General features: G+C 39.8%; 1 protein-coding gene across 3 annotated transcripts in view; it reads left to right on the top strand.

Annotated features, from left to right (window-relative positions):
• Window positions 1-6,207, top strand: part of LOC138975064 (uncharacterized) — a 97,366-nt gene extending 91,159 nt beyond the window's left edge. For all 3 annotated transcript variants that reach the window (XM_070347713.1, XM_070347711.1, XM_070347712.1), the window contains 4 exons: window positions 87-183; window positions 1,476-1,591; window positions 2,411-2,574; window positions 5,436-6,207. In XM_070347713.1, coding sequence (XP_070203814.1) covers window positions 87-183; window positions 1,476-1,591; window positions 2,411-2,574; window positions 5,436-5,571 — 513 coding nt within the window. In that variant the 3' untranslated portion in view covers window positions 5,572-6,207. The remainder of the gene's footprint in view (window positions 1-86; window positions 184-1,475; window positions 1,592-2,410; window positions 2,575-5,435) is intronic.
• Window positions 6,208-10,126: the final 3,919 nt, after the last annotated feature.

The raw sequence follows: 10,126 nt of genomic DNA, 5'->3' as shown, positions 1-10,126 counted from the left end.
TGTTTGTTCATGCTCAAGGTAGATATAACTACAGAGCGTGGTATGCTGCCGACTTGAACTCATATCAGTGATGTTTCTCATTTCAGAACAAACCCCGTGTGCAGTCTTTGATAAACACTAGAATGGCTCTTTCGCTGAAATCAAGTCGGTTCGAACTGCCCATGGACATGAAGGATTTAGAAAGTAAGCCAACACAAACAGACAATCGAACAAGCATGTACGCACACACGCACACACCCCCCGCGGGTTAGGGAGTCCCATATTGGTTGGGACGAGAAAGAATTTACCCGATGCTAACCAGCATGTCGTAAGAGGCGACTAACGGTTCTGTTTCTCCTTTTACCCTTGTTAAGTGTTTCTTGTATAGAATATAGTCAATGTTTGTAAAGATTTTAGTCAAGCAGTATGTAAGAAATGTTAAATCCTTTGTACTGGAAACTTGCATTCTCCCAGTAAGGTCATATATTGTACTACGTTGCAAGCCCCTGGAGCAATTTTTTGATTAGTGCTTTTGTGAACAAGAAACAATTAACAAGTGGCTCTATCCCATCTCCCCCCTTTCCCATCTCCCCCCTTTCCCCGTCGCGATATAACCTTGAATGGTTGAAAACGACGTTAAACACCAAGTAAAGAAAGAAAGAACACACGCACACACAATCAAGCAGGCAAGCACACACGCATGAAAGTGTACACGCACTCATACACATCCACACACGCACGCACGCACGCACGCACGCACGCACGCATAGACACACACAAACACACACGCACAAACGCGCGCACACACACACACGCACGCACACGTACACATGCACGCGCGCGCACACACACACACTCACACACACACACACACTCACACATACACACGCCCACACACACACACACACACATACACACACACACACACACACACACACACACACGCCCACAAGCAGGCACTCACGAATGCAAACACAAACAGACAGACATGCAGACGCAAGCATTCACGCGTGCATGCACACAAACGCGCTCAAACGCACGCACGACCGCACGTAAGTATGTACGCACAGACACATTCACAATCACACACACACACTGACTCACACAGACATACACACGCATACACACACAAAGTGTTTGTGTGCATGTATTGTGTGTGTGTGTGTGTGTGTGTGTGTGTGTGTGTGTGTGTGTGTGTGTGTGTGTGTGTGTTGTGTGTGTGTGTGTGTGTGTGTGTGTGTGTGTGTGTGTGTGAATTTGCGTGTGAGTGTGTGTGTGTGTGTGTGCGTGTGTAAGTGTATGTGCGTTCGCGCGCGCGTATGTGTGTTTATGCGTCTGTCGATGTTTGTTTGCGAGCGTTTGTGTGTGTATACATGTGCATGTGTGTTCGAGCGTTCGTGCTTTCGTGTGTGTTGGTGCTTGCGTGATTGTATGAGCAGGCTTTCTATTACGTTTTCCTTTCTTATATGACAGTGTGTAATATATTTTCCCCTCAGAAATGTGCCCTCAAGACTACTTGAGAAAGTTCTGCGTGGTGTCCTCACGTCGTTTGAACTTGTACCAAAAAGTCTTCGTGAAACACAAAGATAAAACAAACCACATCAAGAAAGATGTAAGTTGATGTGGAGTCTGTGTTTATGTGTAGTTTGTGTGTGCTGTTTAGATAAAACAAACCACATCAAGAAAGATGTAAGTTGATGTGGAGTCTGTGTTTATGTGTAGTTTGTGTGTGCTGTTTAGATAAAACAAACCACATCAAGAAAGATGTCAGTGGATGTGGAGTCTGTGTTTATGTGTAGTTTATGTGTGCTGTTTAGATAAAACAAACCACATCAAGAAAGATGTCAGTGGATGTGGAGTCTGTGTTTATGTGTAGTTTATGTGTGCTGTTTAGATAAAACAAACCACATCAAGAAAGATGTCAGTGGATGTGCAGTCTGTGTTTATTTGAGAGATCCGTTGGCCGCACGAAGTTTTGAGTAAGAGATGAATAATAAGCTAGCGGTAGAATAACTAAAATCTAATTGACTTACTGACCGGCTGACTGACTGATTGACTACTTTCCAGCTTGACTGACTGACTGACTATTTGACGTACTGACAAATTGACTTACTGACTGACTGATTGACTGACTGACTGACTTGCTGCCTGACCGACTGATTTATTGACAAACGTCCTGACTGGCTGACTGGTGAGTCCTACCCTTGTTAGATTTTCTAGTGTATGGGAGATGTAGCCCAAGGACGCAGAAACAAGAAGAATGTTGGCTTTCATATTTATTTTTTCAACAAGCAGTCGATTATTCCTCAATATTTCTTTTCCATAAGTTAGAAGCGCCGAAAAAAAACCGCCAAAAAAGAAGAATGTTGATTTTTGTATATATTTTTTTCCAACAAGCTGTCGATCATTCTTGATAGTATTCATTTTGCAGAAGTTAGAAATGTGCCTGAAGGAGACGCTGGTACAGTCGCTGAAACCCAACACTTTCGGCGACCTGTGTGACTTGCTGGAGGTTGACGATGCTACCTTCATAGACTTCAAGCTCTTCTCGGGAATCGCTGCCATTACGGAGCGAATCCTCTACCCGTTCTACACGTCAGTATTTCATGTTTTGGCGATGTTTTGATTAATAATAATAAATAATGCATACTATTTCTATAGTGCATGTATCCAGTGTTTAACCCTGCTCAAAGCGCTGTACAATCAAAATCCTACGACAACAAAACATCATTTAACGTGCAACCACACACATATCAATAAATAACACATTGCTCGAAAAAAACACATTGCTAAAATAACACATTGCTAAAATAACACATTGCTAAAAAAACACATTGCTAAAATAACACATTGCTAAAATAACACATTGCTAAAATAACACATTGCTAAAATAACACATTGCTAAAAAAAATGTATCACAAACACACGCATGGGCAAACACACGCACTACATAAAGCAAATTGCACAATAATACATTATCACACGCATACGCACTGACGCGTCCGTTCTACACGTCAGTATTTCATGTTTTGGGGATGTTTTGATTACCCGTTTTACACGTCAGTATTTCATGTTTTGGGGATGTTTTGATTACCCGTTTTACACGTGAGTCTGTCATGTTTTTGGATGTTTCGGTTACCCGTTTTACACGTGAGTCTGTCATGTTTTGGGGATGTTTTGATTACCCGTTTTACACGTGAGTCTGTCATGTTTTGGGAATGTTTTGGTTGTTGTGTTGTTGATGTTTCGGGTGCGTTTTGTGTGTGGGTGTTAGCTACTTGTAATTTGTGTAGCCTAATGGTTGTCCGGAGAATGACCTGTACTCGCTTCAAAGGCATTGAAAATGTACACTGGAACCCGCATTTTAAGATATACACATTCTGAGGAAAGGAGGTCTTTAATTCCTTATATTTGAAGAGGTTATGGACAAAACATGTGAACAAGCAATTAGGTCTTGAAAGAGAAGGAGTTCCATTTAGGCACACAACTAAACATCTACATCATTCGTGTGAAGAATGGGACAGTTCTACTCAACTGATTAGGCACATTGACATTGTTGTCAGGCCAGAAATAAATTCTGCAATATTGTGCCCACAGTGTGCAAGTAGAAGGCTGACCAGTGCTATCCTGTGTACACGCCTCACTATCCTGTGTACACGCCTCACTATCCTGTGTACACGCCTCACTGTCCTGTGTACACGCCTCACTGTCCTGTGTACACGCCTCACTATCCTGTGTACACGCCTCACTGTCCTGTGTACACGCCTCACTGTCCTGTGTACACGCCTCACTGTCCTGTGTACACGCCTCACTGTCCTGTGTACACGCCTCACTATCCTGTGTACACACCTCACTGTCCTGTGTACACGCCTCACTATCCTGTGTACACGCCTCACTATCCTGTGTACACGCCTCACCGTCCTGTGTACACGCCTCACTATCCTGTGTACACACCTCACTGTCCTGTGTACACGCCTCACTGTCCTGTGTACACGCCTCACTGTCCTGTGTACACGCCTCACTATCCTGTGTACACGCCTCACTATCCTGTGTACACGCCTCACTGTCCTGTGTACACGCCTCACTATCCTATGTACACGCCTCACTGTCCTGTGTACACGCCTCACTATCCTGTGTACACGCCTCACTGTCCTGTGTACACGCCTCACTATCCTGTGTACACGCCTCACTGTCCTGTGTACATGCCGCACTGTCATGTGTACACGCCTCACTGTCCTGTGTACACGCCTCACTGTCCTGTGTACACGCCTCACTATCCTGTGTAGACGCCTCACTGTCCTGTGTACACGCCTCACTATCCTGTGTACACGCCTCACTATCCTGTGTACACGCCTCACTATCCTGTGTACACGCCTCACTATCCTGTGTACACGCCTCACTGTCCTGTGTACACGCCTCAACAAGTCTATCGATCTACCTCCACGAAAAGGGAGGGTGTCTGTAAAAAACTAAAACACCATTATCTCCCTTTGTGTTGACGCAAGTTTCTTTCTCTCTGTGTTTATAATTTCTTTACTCCTTTCTTTTTAACGTAGAGGGGGGAATCGAGACGAGGGTCGTGATGTATGTGTGTGTGTGTGTGTGTGTGTGTGTACGTGTGTGTGTGTGGAGCGATTCAGAGTAAACTACTGGACCGATCTTTATGAAATTTTACATGAGTGTTCCTGGGTATGATATCTCCAGACATTTGTTTTCATTTGTTTGATAAATGTCTTTGATGACGTCATATCCGGCTTTTTGTAAAAGTTGAGGCGGCACTGTCACACCCTCATTTTTCAATAAAATTGATTGAAAGTTTGGCCAAGCAATCTTTGACGAAGGCCGGACTTTCGTATTGCATTTCAGCTTGGAGGCTTACAAATTAAAAATCTGAAAATTGTAATTAAACTAATTTTTTTTATAAAATGATCCAAAATTACGTTCATCTTATTTTTCATTATTTTCTAATTCCAAAAACATATAAATATGTTATATTCGGATTAAAAACGAGCTCTGAAAATTAAAAATATACAAATTATGATTCAAATAAAATTTCCGAAATCGATTTAAAAACAATTTCATCTTATGCCTTGTCGGTTCCTGATTCCAAAAACATATAGATAATATGTTTGTATTAAAAAGACGCTCAGAGAGTTAAAACGAAGAGAGGTACAGAAAAGCGTGCTATGCAGCACATTGTAACCACTACCGCGCTAAACAGGCTCGTTAATTTCACTGCCTTTTGCACGAGCGGCGGACTACGGTCATTGTGAAAAAATGCAGTGCGTTCAGTTTCATTCTGTGAGTTCCACAGCTTGACTAAATGTAGTAATTTCGTCTTACGCGACTTGTTTATTCTTTCTTTCTTTCTTTCTTTCTCTTTCTTCATTTATTTATCGTGTTTACTTGTTTGTCATCCTCCATTTGCAATTATTTCTCTTTTTTTTCTTCTGCAGTACGGAAGATACACTGGAAAAGCCCGAGTACCAGAGGGAGAGGATAGAAGCAGCGGACTTCGAAGCTCTGGACTGGAAGCTGAAAGGTATCGAAGTCAAAGATAAGCTCAGAAAACTCCTCAAGACAATTGAATAGATTCAACATGGCGGATGCTTAAAGTATTGTTCGAGTGGAACAAAACGCGTGTGTGAACAAGCACTGACCTCACCTGGAAGCTAGGTTGTATCAAAGGCACAGACATACAAGAATAATCTACTCTTTCTATGTCTGGGTATCGAAGGCTGCGAAAAGACGAGGATACTTCTCAATTAATACACGTGAATAGATTCAAAACCTTTAAACGCATAACTCATGGCTGATTGCTATTTATTCTTCGGTTGGGCAAAACAGTGTGTTGGAATCTACGCAGTATCCAAGTCGGCGAACACCCGAGAAAGCTCCTCGAGACAATTGAACAGATTCCAAACGGTAACACCTGTACTTCATGACTGATTGTTACTGATTGTTTATGTGGGACAAAAAGTGAGTGCGAAGCACAGACCTGGAAGCTGCACGGTATTCAAGTCGGCGAAAAGACGAGAATACTTCTCAAGACATGTGAATAGATTCAAAGCTCGCCCAGACCTTGCGAATGTTTCTTATTGATGTTCACTTGGGACCAGAAACGTGTTTGAAGCACTGGTCTGGAAGCTTAACAGTTTCCACGTCTGCGAGAAGATGAATAACTCTTCCAGACAATTGACCAGATTCAAAACTCTCTCACCCACACACCAACTCTTCCAGACAATTGACCAGATTCAAATCTCTCGCACCCACACACAGTCTTCAGTGCGGATTGTTATTTATTGATTTGATAAGTTGTGTCTGTTTTCTGTGATCACGCTTTTTTTCCTCTGCTTTATTTCTTTTTGTTGTGTGTACACAATAGTGGTTTTTTTTTACTTTTCCTCTCTTCCATTCAGACTTTGGTGCTTTCGTTCCTTTTTGGCTTTTATTGTTTTGTTTTTCTTTCGCTGTCTCTGTGTCATTCTGTTATTATGTTCATTTCTGTCCCAGGTTATATCCGACATGTTCCTTATGTCTGTCTGAAATGTGTACTGCATGAGTCGGTTCATAATGGTTCTGTGTGTGTGTGTGTGTGTGTGTGTGTGTGTGTGTGTGTGTGTGTGTGTGATATGCTCTGTGCGATAATGTATATAATGAAATAAATTATCTTCCAGAATGAGATAGAGATAGAGAAAGAGAGAGGCTTCGTGCTGGTATATTGGGTAGAGAGACAGAGAGAGAGAGGCTTCGTGCTGGTATATTGGGTAGTACCCGTTTTGTGAGCAATTGTTCTTTTTCGAATATCTATTTAGAAAAATGTCTTATTTGGCAAGGGAGACAATTACCTTATTCTTTTGATGGGGGTGTTTTGATGCGATCTCCGTACGTTTTTGTATAGATTTATGCACGTTGACTGTGATACATGTTCCGATATATTTGAGGTGTCGCATGTACAGTACAAGCACAGCCTGGTTACATGCAATAGTGAAATATTTTCTTAAAAATGAAACCAAGCAAAACATTGTAAAAGCCAAGGGGGATTTTGCACCCTCAAACGCAATAAAAAGTATGTGAACATGTTTAACTCTTTTCTTTGTCAAATGTCTTCTATGTGCTGGTCTTAAATCTTGATGTTTTGTGTGTGAGTGTGTGTGTCTCTCTCTCCATCAAATTCTCTCTTTCGCTGCGTGTGTGTGTTTGTGTGTGTGTCTCTCTCGCCATCAATGTCTCTCTTTTGCTTTGTGTATATATATATACCAGAAATTGTGAAAGAAACAATTGAAAGTATAAATATATATATATATTATATCATATATACATATATATATATGTGTGTGTGTATGTGTGTGTGTGCGCATGCATGTGTGTGTGTAGCTCTTTTGCACACCAGAACGAAAGTAATTCAGTAATAATGCAGGGTAATGTTTTTCAACAATTCAATAATAATCATTTATTACGTATCACAATGTTTTTGGAGTAAATGCTTTTCGAGTACATTATTTAAAAATAAACCACTATAATCTACTATCACCACTATAATCTACTATCACCACTATAATCTACTATCACCACTCTTTTCACTTAATTCATTATTGTCCTCAAAACCTGTTGCAAATATTAACACAAAAATTCAGATAAATAATTAAAAATAAACGCCACTCATTATTTCCGTATCTTCATCTGAGACAAATATGTCTCAATGTCCGATGCATTGAATCGTAAGTTGAGATTTCATGGACGGAACTGAATATACTGAGTTAAACATATACTAATATTATTATCCCAAATGTAGGACTTAAACAGATGTCCTTAACGCAGGACTAGTATAACTTTCCGTTGTATTAAGTAATGTGGACGGCTGGTTGTGTTACGTACTGTAAATGAGTACAAAATAATAGTGTAGACTTAACAGAAATGGAAACAGAAAAACGAATTTTTTTCTCTCACCACAAACGTTTAAATCCCAGTTACACACAAAGACACATTCTTACGCGAATACCTGAATTTCACATACAAAGGTTACTATTACATTGTTTAAAAAGCTGTAACGAAATTACAGTAAATTATTGCATAACAAATATAATACAACATACGGGTAGCAGCAGCAGCAGGAGCAGTATTTGCAGTTTGAATATATAATGTATTTGCTGTATGAGAATAATTAATTAACATTATACAATACAAACTTAACATTCGGTAAATCAAGTGATCGACAAGAAGAAGAAGATTCGGTAAATCACAAATACAAACACACCATATACATGTTTCTAAAATTATACACTTCATCCACAAACCAAAAAGGCGGACGCTTTTCAACAACATAAAGACAAGAATCTTACACAAACAAAAACAAACAAACAAACAAACAAACAAACAAACCGCAAACAAAATAAAATGGAAAAAGGAGGTCACTGAAGAAACAAGCTACACAAAAACACTTTGAATAAATGCATGGTATCACAGACATCTGATGGAGTAGTGTCGTTTATGTACACCTGTTGACTACTCCATATTCAAATATTCTTAGAATCATCACAGTTTGATAGAGCAGGTAAAGATACAAAATCACAAGCAGCGTGCGTTTTGACAGGATTTTTCACTCGAGAACAAGCACGCATTTATACATTCTACACTGTCACAGTCTAGCAAAATAGATGATACATGATATCTTTAGTAAAAGTAAAATACAACTGGATATAATTGAGTGTTTACATGATTGTCATATAGTGCATAGTTATACAATTAGACAAAAACAATTATCAATCAAAGTGATTTTATTTTACAGCTGAATTGTATTAAAATTCAACAAAAGTACTATACAAACAAAAACACTAAACGGAGTAAATATACATATCTCATACTGGTTTGCGCATGCTTAAGATGTTGATCCATCAGACGTCGGCACTGAGTACCGTATGTACACAATTTTTTAATAAGCAAAACGAGTTTGGAGGAAAAATAAAAAACCAATGTAGTCTACCCCAAAGGTCTGATCAAACCAAATATGCAGCAAAAGATGTATTGATTTGTCAGCAGCTTTTGACGCCAACACAAAACCAACGTGAGGAAAATGACACATCAGCAGTATATAAAGTAAGCAGCACACAGTTTCTAGTTAACACTCAAGCCACTTCAAACTTTTATTTCACAAAATAATACTGGCTGGCATGCCAGAGGCTAAACAAGGGTGCCACGCAAGGTGATCCACTAGGCCTCTCAATACTTTCTGGTTTATTATAATACTGCTCAAGGTGAAGAAAATGTCTAATTTGGTACCAGCCAGAAGATAAATGTGACTCTGAAAATTCTGTTCAAATCCTTTTCAAAGCTATTTCCTTATTTCTTGGTGCTAAATCCTTACACGAAAAAGCCATTTATTTATTTCTGTAGCATTTACCGATTGTGTAAATGTACACAGAAAGGCGTCTGTCTACGTTAATAGATACCAAGTCAAAAATATATGCAGCCGATAGAGCAAAGTCAAAGAAAGGATGCTGTAAATTCACACACATATACAGACCAATTAGAATTTCTTTTGTATTGGGTCTAATTCAAGATACAACACAAAATACGTCAAATCGTGGTTTTACTTATTTTTTCCTCTCGGAAATGCTGTTTGTTAACCAAATAGATTTGTTCAGGAAAACAAAACTAAAAAGATCGTTTGGGTAGGGAAAAATCATATCAAAGGTATTCTATCACATTCATAAAATCAAGATGAGTCATGAAGATGAAAGGTTGCCGCGTACATCTTAAAAAATCCCAATTTTTTGTAATGTATGTTTGATGGTGTATGCTTTTAATTAAGCGTTGTTGACTATGAATGTAGATGTAAATTGTTGTATAACTGTGTTTTAATTTTAAAGTTTTTAGGGACTGGGTGGCCGAGTGGTAACGCACTTGCGCTCGGAATCGAGAGGTTGCGTGTTCGACCCTGGGTCAGGCCGCTATTTTCTCCCCCCTTTCCTAACCTAGGTGGTGGGTTCAAGTGCTAGTCTTTCGGATGAGACGAAAAACCGAGGTCCCTTCGTGTACACTACATTGGGGTGTGCACGTTAAAGATCCCACGATTGACAAAAGTGTCTTTCCTGGCAAAATTGTATAGGCGTAGATAAAAATGTCCACCAAAATACCCGTGTGACCT

This window comes from Littorina saxatilis, linkage group LG9, assembly GCF_037325665.1.
Source record: "Littorina saxatilis isolate snail1 linkage group LG9, US_GU_Lsax_2.0, whole genome shotgun sequence".
NCBI classification, from domain to species: domain Eukaryota; kingdom Metazoa; phylum Mollusca; class Gastropoda; order Littorinimorpha; family Littorinidae; genus Littorina; species Littorina saxatilis.
The sequence above is the reverse complement of the archived record's forward strand: the minus strand, read 5'-3'. Positions and strand labels throughout refer to the sequence as shown.